The 18,774-nt window shown below is 37.0% G+C and overlaps 3 protein-coding genes across 3 annotated transcripts; all 3 read right to left on the bottom strand.

Moving 5' to 3' along the window:
- Window positions 1-1,898: 1,898 nt before the first annotated feature.
- LOC111622625 lies at window positions 1,899-3,834 on the bottom strand. Its single transcript, XM_023365032.1, is given in 2 exon segments — window positions 1,899-3,177; window positions 3,179-3,834. Coding segments are annotated over 2 exon segments (1,080 nt in total). The 3' UTR covers window positions 1,899-2,753.
- Window positions 3,835-14,894: 11,060 nt separating this feature from the next.
- LOC111622614 lies at window positions 14,895-16,042 on the bottom strand. The gene has a single exon (XM_023365025.1). The coding sequence runs from the start codon at window positions 15,600-15,602 to the stop codon at window positions 14,895-14,897; it is 708 nt and encodes a 235-aa protein (XP_023220793.1). The 5' UTR covers window positions 15,603-16,042.
- A 787-nt stretch (window positions 16,043-16,829) lies between these two features.
- Window positions 16,830-17,222, bottom strand: LOC111622623. The gene has a single exon (XM_023365031.1). The coding sequence runs from the start codon at window positions 17,220-17,222 to the stop codon at window positions 16,830-16,832; it is 393 nt and encodes a 130-aa protein (XP_023220799.1).
- Between the last annotated feature and the right edge of the window lie 1,552 nt (window positions 17,223-18,774).

Here is an 18,774-nt window from a genome sequence, read left to right as displayed (position 1 = left end):
TGGCCTGTAAAAAGGCACCAGGGATTGACGGCATCAAGGCAGAGATGGTCAAACATGTCTTTAAAGAAATCCCCATATCCCTAGTAATTCTGTATAATAGCTGCCTCCAACTAGAGCATTTTCCAGAGCAATAGAAAGTGGCCAACATTGTCTTCATTCCGAAAAAAGACAACCCATCCTCTGTCCAAGACTACCGCCCCATTAGCCTCTTCCAGTACTTGGCAAAGTACTGGATGGCCTCATGATTAACCGAATCACCTGGCACCTAACCAGTCACAACTTACAGAATAATCACCAATACGGTTTCCGGCCTAAAAGATCTACAACAACTGCTATTTACAAAATTACCCAATTTATAGAGGAAGCTTGGGAGAGAGACCAACATGCCCTATTAGTCAGTATTGACTCCAGCGGTTAAAAATAATCTGAGGAACTCTGGTTGACCTGGTAACGTATACAAACTTTTAAACAGCTAATTAATGGATAATAAAGCAGGTTTCTTTTCGGGGGCATGAATATTGTCAAAAATGTTAATAGAAGTTGCCCCCAAAGCTCCTGGAGTGGTCCAGGGCTCTGGAACCTCACCTACGATAGTCTCCTTTTCTCAATTCATAACACGAATAAAGTGCAGATCCAGGGCTTTGCAGATGACACTTTATTGCTGCTTGGTTGTTGGAGCTTGTTGGTGGAATAGAGATCTGTTGGTGGAATAGAGATCTGGCTAAGTTGAGACAACAAATACGGGCAAAATTAAAGAAATTTCAAAGATGCTCGGACTCTACTCAAAAAATTGAACTTAGAGAAATATACAGACAATCTCTTAATAATTATAAAACACAAATTAACAAAGCACGTACTGAGGCTTGGAAGGTATATTGTACAAGAATGAAAGAGCTATCAGTGTGGTCAGATCCTTACTACATTATATGCAAACCTAGGAAAAATATCAGTATTCCAATTAACCTTAATAAAGAAGACGGAAGCTACACTAAAACATACCAAGAGACAATGGAACACCTAATGGACGTTCATTTTCCGCCAGATGATGTCTCAAAAGACAATAACCAACAAAAACATATCCGAAGTAAAATAAAAGACATCTTAGACAACGAGGATGATTGTTACTTCACTTACAAAGAAGTTAACAAAGCAGTTAAATCAATTAAAAACCGTAAGACGCCAGGCTTAGATGGTATAACACCATTAATGCTCAAAAATGCATTTAAAGCTATTCCAACAGCCTTGGTATACATTTATAATAGGTGCTTACAAGAAGGGATTTTCCCCGAAAAATGGAAACAAGCCAAAGTTAAATTTATACCTAAAGGAGACAATGAAAATATTACTAGAGCAAATAAATTTAGACCAATAAGTCTTCTTTCTGTTCCTGGTAAGGTTTTGGATGGTCTTATCAAAAACAGGATAAACTTTTTCCTCAATAACAAAAAAGTATTAAATAATCAGCAATATGGTTTCGTTAGAGGTAAATCTACATATCATGCCATACACAAGGTGATGAATTATATAAACGAATCTTGGAGAATAGGAGAACATGTTTTACTCATAGCTATTGACTTTAAAAATGCATTTAATACGTTGTGGTGGCCTAAGTTGATTTAACAACATATCCTTGTTAAATCAACTTAGATGCTTCGATTGTCCTAGAAATCTTTACAATATTCTACTTAATTATCTCGATAATAAAACTGCGGGGATCTATGAATTTGGTAGTAGTATTGTCCGTACCTTATCCAGGGGTTGCCCCCAAGGGTCCCGTTCAGGGCCGGGCCTCTGGAATATCGTTTATGATAGCTTACTACAACTTAATGAAGAAGATACTATGTTAAGTTCATATAAGATCCAGGGATATGCCGATGACACCTTGATGATGATGTCAAATAACAACAACGAGACATTACAGAGAGATGCAAATAAAATTTTACAAAAGATTTATGACTGGTCTACCAATAATTATTTACAAATTAATTTTAACAAATGTGAGTGCATGGTACTTTCTAAAGGAAGTCAACTTAAAAAACCACTGAGGATACTAATGAATATGAACAAAATTAAAAATACTAATAACTTGAAATATCTAGGAATCACCCTAGATCAAAACATGAAGTGGGCAACTCACATTACTAATGTTACCAATAAGGCAGTCAAAATATCTAATGCATTACAATGTATCTGTAATAGAAAATGGGGGCTTAAAGAGAAATCAATCAAAATTATATATAAAGCGTGTATTGAAACAATTATACTCTATGGTGCTCCGTTCTGGGCTGAGATGGTAGACAATACCCGTACTAAGAAAAAGTTAAACAAAGCCCAAAGATTAATGTTACTAAGGTTATGCAGGGCATATAGAACGGCCCCGACAGCTGCCCTACAAGTCTTGTCTGGTGTACTGCCTCTACATATAAGGGCAAAAGAAGAAATGTGGAAGTGGCACCTTAAAAATAGAGGAATTATAGACAATCAGAATAGTGAAATATATAAATATATTCAAATTGGGTTATTTCCTAATCTTAATGAATACCTTCTTAATACTTTGAAATCAAATTTGAAGGAGGAAATGATAACTAATGAATTACATCCAAGCTTAACAGAAGATATTAAGGTAACGGACTATAATGATGATCCTATATCACAACTCAAGATTTTTACTGATGAATCCAAAAATAACAGTAAGGTGGGATCTGCTTTTGTGGTCAAAGATTCCAAAGATAATATCTCTTATAAAGCTTACTTTAAGCTTGCTGACGTCTGTACAATAACACAAGCAGAGTTGTTTGCAATTTTTGTTTGTTCAGTGGGTTCTTATTAGCCTTTTTAGAACCCACATTTCTGGTTGTTACCCCTGTTTTAGTTACAGGGGTTTTCGTCTTTGTGTTTGACGTTTCTTCTGCTTGTGTAGGTAGGATCAATAAACATCTTGCATGGCGAGTAAGAGATTCACTTGGTGACACAGAAATATCTGTTTGAACTCCACATATTTTTGTGGATTTCAAAACATGAGCAAATGTTTTTTGTTTTATTGTTGTAGTTTGAGTGACCATGCGACGGGCTTCTGGGTATGGTATATTGTTTGTAATTTTTACCCGTTGAATCTCCTTTTCTCTCTGCCATGCAGGGCATTTCCTTGAGTATGCAGGATGGGCATCTTTACAATTCACACAGCATGGATTATTGGGTGCACTCGGTACTCTCGTGACCTTCTGTTCCACACTGTGCGCATGTGCTTTTCCCACGGCAGGATGTTTGTGAATGTCCAAATCGCTGGCATTTGAAGCAACGCAGCAGATTTGGAACATACGGACGAAGTGGGCAGCGCAGATAACTGGCTGTGATAGCAGATGGCAAAGTTGGTTTGTTAAAAGTTAAAATTAAGTGTTTAGTAGGAATTAACATGCCATCTCGACGAATAGAGCTACGTCGAACAGCAGTAACACCTTGATCTAAAAGACCAATCTGGATATCTGATTCATCCTCAGACATAAGGTCAATTTCAAATATCACACCACGTGAAAAGTTCAAACTTGTATGTGATGTGATGGTGACTTGTATGTCTCCTAGAAACTTCATTTTCAAGAGTTTTTCTGACTGTTGAGGGGAGGCTGTTTCCACAAGTAAATCTCCTGACCTCAATTTTTGAATTTTTTTTAAATGTCCTATGGTAGATTCAAAAAGTTTCTGGATTAAGAAAGGAGAGCGTTTAGACATAGGTGTTTCTCCTGTAGCATGAACGATAAGGTAAGTTGGTTGATTGAAGGAATTGACCTCCTTTGGTGGCAGTGCATTGGTAAGTGTTTTAGATTTTAAAGAATCCATATTTAGAGATAAACATTCAGCTCCTAGTGACCCCACCCACCATGGGGCCCAACAATAGGATGCCGTCACATGGGAGACTCTCATAGACCGTCACATCAGAATTTCCCAGGAGCTATACCCTCACAATGCAGTCAAGAAGAGAACATCTAGACTGACGTGTCCGCCCGGTCTGCATCGATCGGTTGACTCCAAGCCGAGGTCACAAATAACTCAACGACCAGCCGATTGACTCAAACAAAGCCTGATTTGAGCCTCCCGTTTATCTGAAGCAGGAACCAAAGCAGTGTGTTGGGGACGTTGTGTTGCCCCTCAACTACCAGGATCCCCCTTTCCAGCATACAGGACACCACGCACGGCAAACACGTGGGTGGGCGTTCAGATCCCAGGGATGGTAAAGAAAAATTCCTAAACCATCTCTGGGAGGTCCCCTCACCACGGACAGGAACCCACATCGAGAAGAAAACAGATTCGGAGTTGCTAATGAGAGATCAATGGCAGTGAATGTTCTTGTTGAAACACGGAAGTATGTCACTTCTCCAGTATTAAATACATACATTTGCTGATTACCTATGAGTCGTTCAATGGCTCTGCCTCAACGATCACTGTCGGGACTACCCCACATAGGATTGTGGCCATTGAAATCACCAAGTAAAAGGTATAGTGTTGGCAGCTGTTCAACCAAGGCATCCAGTTCATCTTCGTTGACTCTGACATCTGGTGGCAAGTATATAGTACAAACTGTGACAGTTACCCCAACAGAAATTCTGACTGCCACAGCTTGCAGGTCTGTTGTTATTTGTACCGGCAAAGATGGAATGTGATTGGAAACCAGAATAGCCACACTGCCATTGACACAGTTGTAGCTATCATCATCCTTGCGGTAAAGTCCAAATCCTTTTAAAGTAACTCCCTCTCCAAGTCTCAGATGTGTCTCCTGGAGTGCCATGCAGAGAGATGAGGTAGATGATGTCAAGTGTTTAATGTCAGAGAAGTTGTTGCAGAAACCACGACAGTTCCATTGGATTATTTTATAATCCATTATGTGTTTGAGGCAGCATTCTTAGAAAAAATGTCCCTCTTCAGTTTAACTGATGATTTTCCTTTTAGAGGAGACGTTGGTTGGGTCACCTCCATATTAGTGTCTTCATCAGAGATATCAGAGAACTCACTCATAAACTGAGTCTCTGATTTTTTAGATTTAGAAAGAGCTGCTTTCACTCTCTGTTTGTTTAGTGGGTTCTTACTAGCCTTTTTAGAACACAGGTTTCTTGTAATTACCCCTGTTTTAGGCAATGGTGTTTTTCCTTTTGTGATCTCCTTTTCTGGTGTTTGCGTAGACGGGAGTATTAAACATTTCGCATGGCGAGTAAGAGATTCGCTTGGGGAGACAGAGATATCGGTTTGAACCCCACATGTCTTTGTGGATTTCAACACAGAAGCAAAAGTTTTTTGTTTCACTGCTGTGCTTTGAGTGACCATGCACCGAGCCTCTGGATACTGTATGTTGTTAATGGTTTTTACTCGCTGGATCTCTTTCTCTCTCTGCCATGCTAGGCATTTTCAAAAGTAGGCAATATGGGCATCTTTACAATTCACACAGCATGAAGTAGTGGTACACTCGGTACTGTCACGACCTTCAGTTCCACACTGTGCGCATATGCTTTTCCCTCGGCACGATGTTTGTGAATGTCCAAATCGCTGACATTTAAAGCAACGCAGCGGATTTGGAACATATGAGCAAACTGGGCAGTGCAGATAACCTGCTGTAATAACAGATGGCAAAGTCGGTTTATTAAATGTCAAAATAACATGTTTGGTGAGAATCAACTTGCCATCTCGACAAATGGAAATGCATCGAACAGCAGTGACTCCTTGGTCTGAAAGGCCAATCTGAATATCTGATTCATCTTCAGATATCAGATCAATCTCAGATATTACCCCACGCAATGAGTTTAGGCTCGCATGTGGAGTGACAGTGACTTCCATTTTTCCTAGGGTCTTTGTGTCCAGAAGTTTTGCCGATTATTGTGGGGAAGCTGTTTCCACCAGTAAATCTCCTGATCTTAATTTTTGTATTTTTTTCAACTGTCCAATGGTCAATTCAAACAATTTTTCAATCAAGAAAGGAAAAGCTTTAGCCAAGAGTTTTTCTCCGGTTGCGTGCACTACTAAGTACGCTGGATTAGTGGAGATTTTTCCGTTTGTTTTTGTTGGTGGTGCACAAGAACGTTTTGAATTTTTTGAATCCATAATTAAAGAAAAAATATTCAGCTCCTAGTGACCCCACCCACAATGGGATGCCATCACATGGAGTACTTCCATAGACCGTCACACCAGGGTTTCCCAGGAGCAATACCTTCACAATGCAGTTGAGAAAAGCACATCTTGTCTGACGTGTCTGCCCGATCTGCATCGATCAGTTGACTCCAGGCCAAAGTCAAGAATGACTCAACGACCAGCCGATTGACTCAAACTGAGCCTGATTTGAGCCTCCCGTTTATCCGACGTAGGGGCCAAAGCAGTGTGTTGGGGACGTTATGTTGCCCCTCGACTACCAGGATCCCCCTTTCCAACATACAGGACACCACGCACGGCAAACCCGTGGGTGGGTGTTCAGATCCCAGGGATGGTAAAAAAGAGTTACTAAACCATCTCTGGGAGGTCCCCTCACCACAGACAGGAACCCACATCGAGCAAATATTGGACAAGAAAGCATCATACGCTTTGTATTGGATTCAGGAGCAACATACACCTAGTTCAAAAGGATACTGCCACTTATATAATATAGAAAGTCTAACCAAAGCAATAAGCGTAAATATAACAAATGGAAAGAACTTCTACAACAAAAAAGAGCAAGATAAAACTGTCTTATAATTATAATAATAAAAATATTGTACTAACCAATCGCATTGTACCAAAGATTTTCCATAACTTTTTATCTGTAAGAAAACTCAAAGACACTGGAAAAAGAGTTAGGTTTGAAAAAAAAAGCTGTTTTCTTGCACAGAGATTTTCATATGGATTGTCCAATTACAGAATGATTGTTTATTGCAGAGTTTTCCATAAGAAATAATATACAATGCTCAAAACAGAAGCAAATGACTTATGGCATAAAAGACTAAGCTGTGACAATGTAAACTACTGTGATCTGAAATTAATGAATTTGCCATGTCCAAACCAACCCTGTGGACCATGCATGAACAGCAAAGCTACTACATCATCATTTATAAGGACTGAACACAGATCAAACAGATTAAAAGAACAGCGTACATGATAACATGAACAAACCAGGATATTTTCAATTAAAAATTGAATATGACTACTATAATATGGCTGTTATGCAAATGAACTTTATGTTTACCCAAAATCGCCACCAAAGGGCCTGAACCAGATATATATTGTGCTGAAGAACATGGTAATTATGGTCAAAAATTGTAACCATTGTTTTTAATGTTTAAGGATACCGAATTCTCTAATAAAAGGTCGGCATTTCGATCATTTTTAACTTTGTGTGTTTTTTGTTATAATTTATCACATGTTCTGTGCAAGTTCATCCAGGCCAATATACTGTTACTTCTGTGGTGTGTTAAAAGGATGAAAAATAGACTCGAAAAATTTAAAAAATTTTTTGTAAATAGTCATATTCAATTTTTAATAGATTAGGAGAACTCAGACCACAGATTATTGCACACAGACATATGTAAACCCATAAATCCAAATACTATAAATGGTGAAAAATATTTCCAAACAATAACAGATGATTTCTCACATTTCACTGTAATATATCTCAAAAAACAAAGGAGAAACAGCACTCAATATGATGAACTACGTCAGAAAAATACATGCTCAATTTGAAAAAAGAGTAAGTCGTATTAGATGGGACAATGGATATGAATTTTCCTCAAGGATGTTCAAAGACTTCTGTAAAAACAAAAGAATTAGAATAGAATACACAACAGCATACCCACCACAGCAAAGAGGGTTGGCAGAAAGAATGAATAGGAAACTCTTGGATAAAGCAAGAACTATGTTTGGAGACAACGACTTACCTAAACACCTGTAGGGAGAGGCAATTCGCACAGCAGCCTATCACATAAATTGATCACCTACAGCAGCACTCAATAAAAATATTCCTTCAAGATTATGGTATGAATAGGTTGATTTATCAAAACTAAAAGTATTCAGTTGTCAAGCCTAATTATATGACAATCCACAATCTACAATGTTAAAATCACGTGCCAAGGAAGTCAGAATAGTGGGATGCAGTGGGTCAGAATACAGACTCTGGCTACAAAAGAAAACGTGATCCTAATATGTAGAGATGTAAAATTCAATGAAACTCCTATGCTAATATACTACAAAACTCAAAGTGATAATGCAAGGGACAAAAAAGAGGACAACAAAACTAATAGTGATCATGAAAAAACATATCAAAGTGAAACACAAAAATAAAAAGAAATAAGGAAAAGAACTATAAAATTACCACAGAAATATAATGATTACGAAATGCATATTGCATACTGTGTTTATATTCTGAAAATCTAGAAATCTATGAAGAGGCAGATGTGTCAAGAAAAGAATTCAAAGGTGCCATAGAAAAGAAACTAGAAGCTCATCTAAAATTTTGCACCTGGACTAAAACAACACTTGCAAAAGTTAAAAATCCAATAGAAACTAAGTCGGTGTTTTGAACAAACTCAGATGAAACAAAAAAAAATGTCTCATTGCAAAAGGATATCAATATCAGAAAGAATTTAACAATTCATATGCACCAGTAGTGAGAATATTAACAGTTAGATTACTCCTATCAAAAACAATTAATGAAAACTGAAAGATAACCCAACTTGATGTGCCAACTGCATTCTTAAATAAATAACAGAAAGTTGATGTATACATTAAACCTCCACAAGGTCTAATAACAAACAGTGAAACTTTAAAATTAAAAAGTGCATTATATGAATTGAGAAAAGCACCTCAATGTTGGAATAAGTGTTTTAATAACATTGCCATCAAAAATGAGTTAACTCATTCAAACTATGATTTTTGCTTATATACTGAAGATGGTATACATTTGATTCTTCCTGTAGATGATGATATTTTGTTATTTGAAAAAGCTTATAAACTAATAATCAACTTAAGAACAGAATTTAGTGCAAAATTAATGGGAGAGCCAAAGAACTTTCTAAGAACAGACATCACTTTGCACAAAAATATATTATTGTTATCACAAGTAAGCATTATTGAAAAACTTAATAAAATTCAAAATAAAAGAATTCAAACGTGCTTTAACTCCAATGAAACATCAATTTCAGGCTGATCTTGCAGAAGAAACTTTGGGAGTTCCATTTAAAAAATTAATGAGAAGCTTATTGTAATGTACAGTATATAGCAGGGGTGGCCAACCTGTGGCTCTTTGAAGGATTATTTGTAACTCTAGATAAATGTACCCGAGTTCCCTTTTCATTTTTGTGTTACAGTATTATTTTTAAAAAATTATTATCGTTCCATATGTGTTTCAAAATGTCTTTTAAATTACTAACAACAAATATGAAAGACTAAGTGAAACGTTGTAACAAATTTCATTTCCGTCCAAGTTAAGAATGATATGACTCATCGAAAACTGCGCAAACGAACATAAACAGTGGCGTAATCGTCCGTTATCGTCCGACTTCAGACCAATTTTAAATTTGTAAATTGTCATTGCAACGGCAGTTGACATTGTGCTCTGGAGGAAACAATTTGTATCACTCTTGCTAAGGATATAATTTGTAATCTGGAATTTTTTGCATACCATTTTAATATGTATTTAATTGCGGCTTGCAAAAAATTTCAAATTTTGAAAAATGGCTCTGACTATCAAGGAGTTTGGCCACCCTGGGTATATAGCATGCACTATTTGTCCAGACATTATGTTTGCTGTTTCCTACTTCAGTTGAAATCTTGTTAAACCCACTGAAGCACTTTTGATTGCGAAAAAGAGAATATTGAAATATCTCAAACAAACAACAGGTTGGTTAATTTGGGTTTTTTTGCTCAGAAGCCATTTAGGCTAAACTGCGCCATGCCCCTTCCGCCCATAACCTAAGATAACACAGGCTGCACATGACACTGTGCAGTCCATAACCCAAGTTATCTTCGGCATACACCTTAAGGAACTTCATAAAAAAAACCCTTGACTTATAACTTTTCCAAAAATGTATGGATCAGCATATATACATCGTTATCTATGATCTCTGCAAATTTTATGAATTATTTTTGCCACAAAAATCTTTTTTCACAATTTATTAATTAGGTAATTAATTGTGCTATTTTTTTTTTTATGAAAGTTTTTGAATCAAATTAATTAAATTGTTTCAAACATCTGTTTGACCGTTTTGACTTCGGTAAAATTTTTAAAAACACTATTAGATGTTTTCTATGACATTAGCAGGTATTTTTTGTTTTTTACTCAGTACAATTTTTTCGCATACCTTTTTTCCAGTCCCCCAATATTCTAATAGCATAAAAATCGAAAATATTTTGTTATATTTAAACAGATGCAATAAGTTAGCTCCCCTCCTGCTTCAAACCAATATTCCCAAGGCATACATGAGAACTACCCAGGAAAGCTGAAACCAGCTGTTCTCAAGGTCAAACAGTTTGTAAACAATATAGACAGCACGTGTGAAACCTCATGCCTAGTTAAATGAATGAATAACAATCCTTGCAGCTATGTTTTTCAAATAAAAGCATTTATTTTAAATAATTTTTATTTTTTTATACTTTTTCTGTAAAAACACTTTTTGGAGGGGTTTTTATTTTGCGGTAATTATTCCCCGTCAATTTTTTTGGATGTTAGATTCGCGTTTAAGTGGAAATAATTATTTCACTTTTGTGGATTTCTGAATGGCATTCAAAGCGAAACAAATGTAGCAGATGGTTAAACAATATAAATTTTTAGTAAATAAAATAAACTAAAATAAATTAACAACACAATGTAAGAATCCTGATAGAGAAAGATTGTTCTAAAGAAATTATTAATGACAAATGATGTTTTAATCACAAATATAAAAATAATATTTTATAACTATAATACTTTAATTCAAACAAGAAATGTTGATACTTTCATTTTTGAAAGGAAGTGAACTTCCTTCCCTACAGTCAACTTGGAAGTTGAGTCAGAAATGGCCTCACCCGAGATTTGGCTGTCTGTTAGGCCATCGACTTGTATAAAAGAGACATTTTCCCACCACTCCTGGCTGTTCAGGTAGATTGGTTGGTTAACATTTATTGGCACAAAAGCCATGCAGGCTATACTGCGCCATGACACATGGTACAATTGGAAAAATAAAATAAAATAAATAGGGAAACACATATATACACAAACGAAACATAAGAGTTTAACCACTACAAAGCCAATGGTAATATAAATACAGGGTGGGCCAACGAAAACGAAACAAAAGAGTTATCGTGTTCGTCCAAGCAAATCGCTCAAACAGGTCGATTTTATTGTCAAGGGAGATATCAGCAATAATATTTTTGCAGTTCTAAATACAACAGACAACAAAAATTTTAAAAACTCATTCATTTTTTTCCGAAATAAATGTTTGTGTAGTTAATAAAAAAATGAATGAGTTTTTAAAATTTTTTGTTGTCTATTGTATTCAGAATCACAAAAACTTTATTGCTGATATTCCCCTTGAGAATAAAATCGACCTGTCTGAGTGATTTGATTGGACAAACACGATAACTGTGCTGTTTCGTTTTCGTTGGCCCACCCTGTATAAAATCTAAAATATAATACATAAATAAATAAGTAAACAACAACAAAAAATATATACACAATAGTTTAAATAGGCAGCATAAAGTAAATATAACTGTACAATAAATAAATCATCAGATTTCTCTATATATATTAGTGACTTTCAGAAAGTCCAGTATATTATCCAGATTTGGCCTCTGGCCCAAAATGTCTCTAAGGCTTGCACTTCCGAAATGCTCTCTACATTTCTGATCAAAAGCAACATAGTTGCAAAATATGTTTTAAACACTTACAGTACAGTTGAAGTACTGAAATACCAGTTCATCATCTCCCTTCAATAGGTATTGATGAGTCAGTCGAGTGTGTCCAATTCTCGAACGAGTGAGGACAACCTCATGTCTCCTGTCATAAAACTTCTTGTGTGTCCAATTTTCTATCAAAAATTTGATCTCATATAGTTTATTGTGGATTTGTGCATTCCACATATTTTGCCATCTCTCTGCTAGTCATTTTTTAACAACTAGCTTCAAATGACTTCCTTCGATACACATTTCATGCTGTGAAGGACTAGCTGACTTTGCTGCTGCATCAGCTTCTTCATTTCCTCTTATTACATGGCCTGGAACCCAACAAAATTTTATAGAAAAATTCCTTGCAAAAAGATGACAAATTAGTTTCTCAATTTTAATAACTATGGAGTGGGAACTAGGTTCATACAAGATCAAAGCCTGAAGTGCACTAACTGAGTCAGTGTAAATCACACAGCAACGATGAACTTTCCGATTTATATATTTTAAGGCTAAATAAATAGCCTGCAACTCCGCAGAAAAGATAAAAAAATTCAATGCTATTTGTTCTGCTGCAATTTCATTTTGGCAAACAAAAGCTAAGCCAACATAGTTAACCGATTTCGATCTATCAGTATAAAAAGAAATTAAATTCCTGTCATAATTTTGAATTTCTGCGAAGTGCTGTCTATAGACGCAGTCTGCCATGGTTTCTTTGGGAAACAGCTTCGAGCTTAAATCAACATCTATTGCTAGGGTTGTCCAAGGTAAAATACTATTAACCTCATCCTGTGAGATGTTGTTTGTGTTAAAGTCAATCGTGCTGCTTACATTCTCCATTCTTATGATGAATGTAGAAACACTACTTTGGCGAGCTTCAAATAACCTTTTCAGCAGAGTATCTGATACTGTACCATCAACTAAAGGTTTAGTATGGGATTTCTGTTTTATATAATGAAAAAGAGACAACTGTTCTCTCCTAAGAGATAGTAAAGGCTCATAAGCATCCACGTACAGACTTTGGACAGGAGAGGTGCAAAATGCACCAGTGCACAGACATAATGCTTCATGATGGATTAAATCCAGCATCCAAAGAGTAGATTCCCTCACAGAGCCATACACAAACACATCCGTAGTCCAGCTAAGAGCAGACGAGGGCCCTATAAATCCTTAGCATATAACATTTGTCTGCTACCCAGGATGAGTAGCACAGTACCTTTAAAAGGTTTAGAGATTTTAAACATCTACTCTTCAAATTGCACAGGTGTGGCAAGAATGTTAGTTTATGGTCAAACAAAACACCGAAAAATTTTGCCTCATATCACCATTAAGATTTTGACCCCATTTAGATGAATTTCGAGATGGTTGGTTGGTTGGTTTTTGTTTTTTGGCACAAGAGCCGTATAGGCCATGCTGCGCCAAGGCAAAAAGTTAAAAAAAATTTTAAGCATAATAAATAAATAAATAAACAACAACAACGAAAATAAATATACACATATTAAGTACAAACGAAAAACAACATGCAAAAATGAAATAAATATATAAATAAATAATTGATTAATTAAATTTCTTTATACAAATTAATGACTTTTAAAAAGTCCAATACATTATAATGATTTGGTCTCTGGCCCAGAATATCTTTGAAAGTTGCATTTCCAAAATGCTGTCTACGACTGATCTCAAAGGCAGAGCAGTTGAGCAGTATGTGTTTAACACTTAGTAAGCAGTTGCAATACTGGCATACTGGTTGCTCTTCACCCTTCAAAAGGTATTGATGAGTCAACCGAGTATGTCCAATCCTCAGACGAGTAAAAATAACCTCAGATCTCCTGTCGTAAGGTTTCTTATGTGTCCAATTTTCTATCATGGGTTTGATCTCATGTAGTTTATTGTGGATTTGTGCATTCCACATATTTTGCCATCTTGCCACTAGTCGTTTCTTAATGACTAGTGGCAATATGGCAAAATATGTGGAATTTCGAGATCCAAATGCAAACCATGCCTTTGGCAAAAGTAGGTGCACAAGGTCTTCTCCATGTTAAAACTAAAACCATTGGTCTTGGACCAATGGTCTATGCGATTTAGGGAAATTTGCAGTTGTACCTCAATAAAACTCATGTTGCTAGACTGGCAGGAAATCTGAAAGTCATCCACATACAAAGAGTGTTTCACACTAGGGGAAAGACAGTTAGCTATGCTATTAATTTTAATTAGGAACAGAGTCATACTCAAAATAGAGCCTTGAGGAACACCTTGTTGCATAAAAAGACAAGATAAAGTGTTGCCAATTCTAACTTGGAATCTTCGATTCTCTAAGAAATTTTTTTATAAAAATCGGCAAATTACCCCACAATCTGAATTGGTCCAAATCACTAAGTATCCCCTATCGCCAACAGCGATCATAGGCCTTCTCTATATCAAAATACACAGACACTAAGTGCTGTCGTCTAACAAACGCTTCGCAAATAGATGTTTCAAGGTTAACTAAGTTATCAGTGGTACTTCTGTTCCTACGAAAACCACTCTAATGTGGTGAAAATAATTCATTTCTCTCTAAGATACATCAGACGTCTGTTTACCATCCTCTCAAAGAGTTTACACAGACAACTGGTCAGTGAGATTGGTCTGTAATTAGATAGATTTTTGTGGTTTTTACCAAGCTTGGAAATGGGTATAATAATAGATAGCCTCCAAGAATCGAAAAAAGTATGTTCTGTCCATATTCTGTTAAACAAACACAGAGAATTAGAATAAGAATTATTTGACAAATTTTTGATCATGCTGTAGTAGATTTTATCCAAGCCTACAGCACTATTCCCTGAGCGAGAGATCGCTGTATATAGTTCTATGCTGGTGAATGGCACATTATATTCCTCATTATATGAGGAATGAAAGTTTAAATATTGTTTTTCACTTTGGGCTTTATAAACCTGAAAATTTCTTGAATACATAATATTGCTGGATGAAGTAGAAAATGTTTAACCCAACGTATCAGCAATACCCTGTATATCGCTGATTATTGTGCCATTATTTTACAGCATGGACAGAGAGTGAAAAGCATATTTCCCATTAATTTTATAGATTTTATCCCAGACTGCTTTTGAGCAAGTGGATGATGTTATGCTAGAAACATACTTCCTCCAAAAATCCCTTTGGCATTGCCTTCTTATTCTTCTGGCATTTGCCTTTGCTTTTTGGAAAGCAATAAAATTGTTTGTAGTGGGGTACCTTCTGAAAATCCCCCAAGCTTTCTTTTGTGCTTTAAATGCTGCCTCGCAATTCTGGTTACACCATGGTTTCGGATGCTTTGGGTATCTTGTTGATGTCTTTCCCATTGTTTTCTCAGCTGCCTGAATAATACACAAAGTGACAACTTCAACTGCATCATTGATATCAGCAGTATTTACCATTTCCTCAGTAATGTTAGCCAAAGAGGAAAATGCAGGCCAATCTGCCGTTTCCAGTTTCCAGCGTAATGGACGGGCTGCTTCACAGCTTTCTCTCCCTCGGTATTTTAGAAATATTGGGAAGTGGTCACTAGAAAGTAAATTAGATCCAGCCTCCCATGTTAATGCTGAAAACAGATTCAGAGTTGCTAATGATAGATCAATAGCAGTGAATGTTCTTGTTGGAACATGGAAGTATGTAACTTCGCCAGTATTAAATAAATACAGTTGCTGATTGCCAATGAATCTTTCAATGGCCCTGCCTCGACGATTAATGTCGGGACTGCCCCACATAGGATTGTGGCCATTGATGTCACCCAGTAAAAGGAATGGTGTTGGCAGCTGTTCAACCAAGGCATCCAGTTCATTCTCATTGACTCTGACATCTGGTGGCAAGTATATAGAACAAACTGTGACAGTTACTCCAACAGATATTCTGACTGCCACAGCTAGCAGCTCTGTTGTTATTTATACTGATAAAAATGAAATGCGATTTGCAACCAGAATAGCCACACCGCCACTGGCACGGTTGTGGCTATCATCATCCTTGCAATAGAGATTGAATCCTTTTAAAGTAATTCTTTCTCCAGGTTTCAGATGGGTTTCCTGGAGTGCCACGCAGAGAGTTGAAGTAGAGGATGTCAAGTGTTTAATGTCAGAGTTGTTGTTGCGAAAACCATGACAGTTCCATTGGATTATTTTGTAATCCATTATGTATTTGAGGTAGCATTCTTTGTGAAGGTATCCCTCTTTAGTTTTACAGCTGATTTGCCTTTTAGAGGTGAAGTTGGTCACCTCCTTATTAGTCTCCTCGTCAGAGAAGTCAGAGAACTCACTCATAGACTGAGCCTCTGATCTCTTAGATTTGGAGATGGCTGCTTTTAATTTTTGTTTGTTGAGCGGGTTCTTAGCAGCCTTCTTAAAACCCACATTTCTTGTTATGACCCCTGTTTTAGGTAAGAATGTTTTGGTCTTCTTGCTCTCCTTTTCTGCTGTTTGAGTAGATGGTATAAGCAAACATTTTTCATGGCGAGTTAGAGTTTCATTTGGTAAAACAGAAATTTCTGTCTGAACTCCACATGTCTTTGTGGATTTCAGAACAGCAACAAACTTCTGCTGTTTCACTGGTGCACTTAAAGTGACCATGCGTCGTGCCTCTGGGTAAGGTATATTATTCACCGTCTTTACCCGCTGAATCTCTTTCTCTCTTTGCCACGTGGGACATTTTCAAGAGTAGGCAAAATGGCCCTCTTTGCAGTTGACAGAGCATGGAGTGGTTGTACACTCAGTACTTTGGTGGCCTTAAACTCCACACTGTGCACATAAACTTTTGCCTCGACAGGATGTTTGGGAATGTCCAAATCGCTGGCATTTAAAGCAACGCAGCAGATTTGAAATGTACAAGCGCACTGGACAGCGCAGATATCCTGCAGTAACAAATGATAGTAATGTTGGCTTTCCAAAAATAAGAATGAGATATTTAGTTGGTATCAACTTGCCATCTCGACGAACGGCGATGCGTCACACAGCAGTGACACTTTGATCTGAAAGACCAATCTGTATATCTGATTCGTCTTCAGACATCAGATCAATCTCAGATATCACACCACGTGAGGAATTCAAACTTCCATGTGGTGTGACTGTTACTTCAATATCTCCCAGATTCTTTGTAACTAAAAGTTTTGCCAACTGTTGAGATGAGGCAGTTTCTACAAGTAAGTCCCCTGACCTCAATTTCTGTATCTTTTTCAGGTGTCCAATACTTGATTCGAATATTTTTTGAATGAGAAATGGAGAGCAATTTGAAAAAGGTTTTTCTCCAGTAGCATGTACTATCAAGTAGGATGGCTGACTGGAGGTCTTTTCATTTGTTGTTGCTGATGTATCTGATCGTTTTGTGTTTTTTGAATCCATAATTATATATAATTATTCGACTCCTGGTGGCCCCACCCACCATGAGGCCGAACAAGGGGATGCCGTCACATGGAGTACTTCCATAGACCGTCACACCAGAGTTTCCCAGGAGCTATACCCTTACAATGCAGTCAAGAAGAGCACATCTTGTCTGACGTGTCCACCCGATCTGCATCGATCAGTTGACTCCAAGCCGAGGTCAAGAATGACTCAACGACCAGCCGATTGACGCAAACAGAGCCTGATTTCAGCCTTCCGTTTATCCGAAGCAGGGGCCAAAGCAGTGTGTTGGGGACGTTATGTTGCCCCTCAACTACCAGGATCCCCCTTTCCGGCATACAAGACACCACGCACGGCAAACACATAAGTGGGCGTTCAGATCCCAGGGATGGTAAAGAAGAGTTACTAAACCATCCCTGGGAGGTCCCCTCACCACGGACGAGAACCCACATCGAAAGGTCCTGGCTGTTCAACAAGGTATGAACAAGTCATAAAAGGCAATGGATCAAAAGAAGTACTTGCCATATAATATACAATGAAAACCGTTCCAAGTTAAGAGGACCACCACATAGATGTTGATCATATTATAATAGCGCATCCATAGATGTTGGTTGGTTAACTTTTATTGGCACAAAAGGCATACAGGCTATACTGCGCCACAACACATGGTGCAATTCAAAGTAGAAAATAAATAGGAAGACATATATACACATAAACAAAACATCACAGTTTAACCATTAAACAGCCAATGGTAATATAAATATAAAATCTAGAATATAATGGATAAATAAGTAACAACAAAAATAAATAAATAAGCGACAACAAAAATAAATAAACAAACAACAACAAAATATATATACAATAATTTATATATGCAACTCAACAGAGAACTGGTTTAACAACTGGAAGCCGAGTAAGACTTTTAGAAAGTGCAGTATATTATCCAGATTTGGCCTCTGGCCCAAAATGTCTCTAAGGCTTGCATTTCCGAAATGCTGTCTACGACTCTGATCAGAAGCAACACAGTTGAAAAATATGTGTTTAACACTTACAGCACAGTTGCAGTGCTGACATACTGCTTCGTCATCTCCCTTCAATAGGTATTGATAAGTCAGTCGTGTGTGTCCAATTCTCGAATGAGTGAGGACAACCTCAGATCTCCTATCCTATTGCCTATTATGTGTCCAATTTTCTACCAAAGGTTTGATCTCGTAAAGTTTATTGTGGATTTGTGCATTCCAAATGATTTGTCATCTCTCGGCTAGTCGTTTTTTAACAACTAGCTTCAAATCACCTCCTTCAATATGCATTGTATGCTGTGAAGGACTTGCTGACTTAGCAACTGTATCAGCTTCTTCATTACCTCTTATACCCACGTGGCCTGGGACCCAACAGAACTTCACAAATAAATTTCTTGTAGTGAGATGACAAATTAGTTTCTGAATTTTAATAACTAGAGAGTGAGAACTAGGTTCATACGAGATCAAAGCCTGAAGTGCACTAACTGAGTCAGTGTAAATCACGCAGCAACGATGACCTTTCCGATTTATAT

This window comes from Centruroides sculpturatus, unplaced genomic scaffold (genome assembly GCF_000671375.1).
Source record: "Centruroides sculpturatus isolate CEXI.00-Female unplaced genomic scaffold, Cexi_2.0 scaffold106, whole genome shotgun sequence".
NCBI classification, from domain to species: Eukaryota; Metazoa; Arthropoda; class Arachnida; order Scorpiones; family Buthidae; genus Centruroides; species Centruroides sculpturatus.
This window is presented reverse-complemented; position numbering and strand designations above follow the sequence as displayed.

Bases quoted from the DNA above. Each gene is read 5' to 3' on its own strand.
- LOC111622614 (XM_023365025.1), bottom strand. From the start codon at position 15,602: ATGTGGGGCAGTCCCGACATTAATCGTCGAGGCAGGGCCATTGAAAGA.
- LOC111622623 (XM_023365031.1), bottom strand. From the start codon at position 17,222: ATGGATTCAAAAAACACAAAACGATCAGATACATCAGCAACAACAAAT.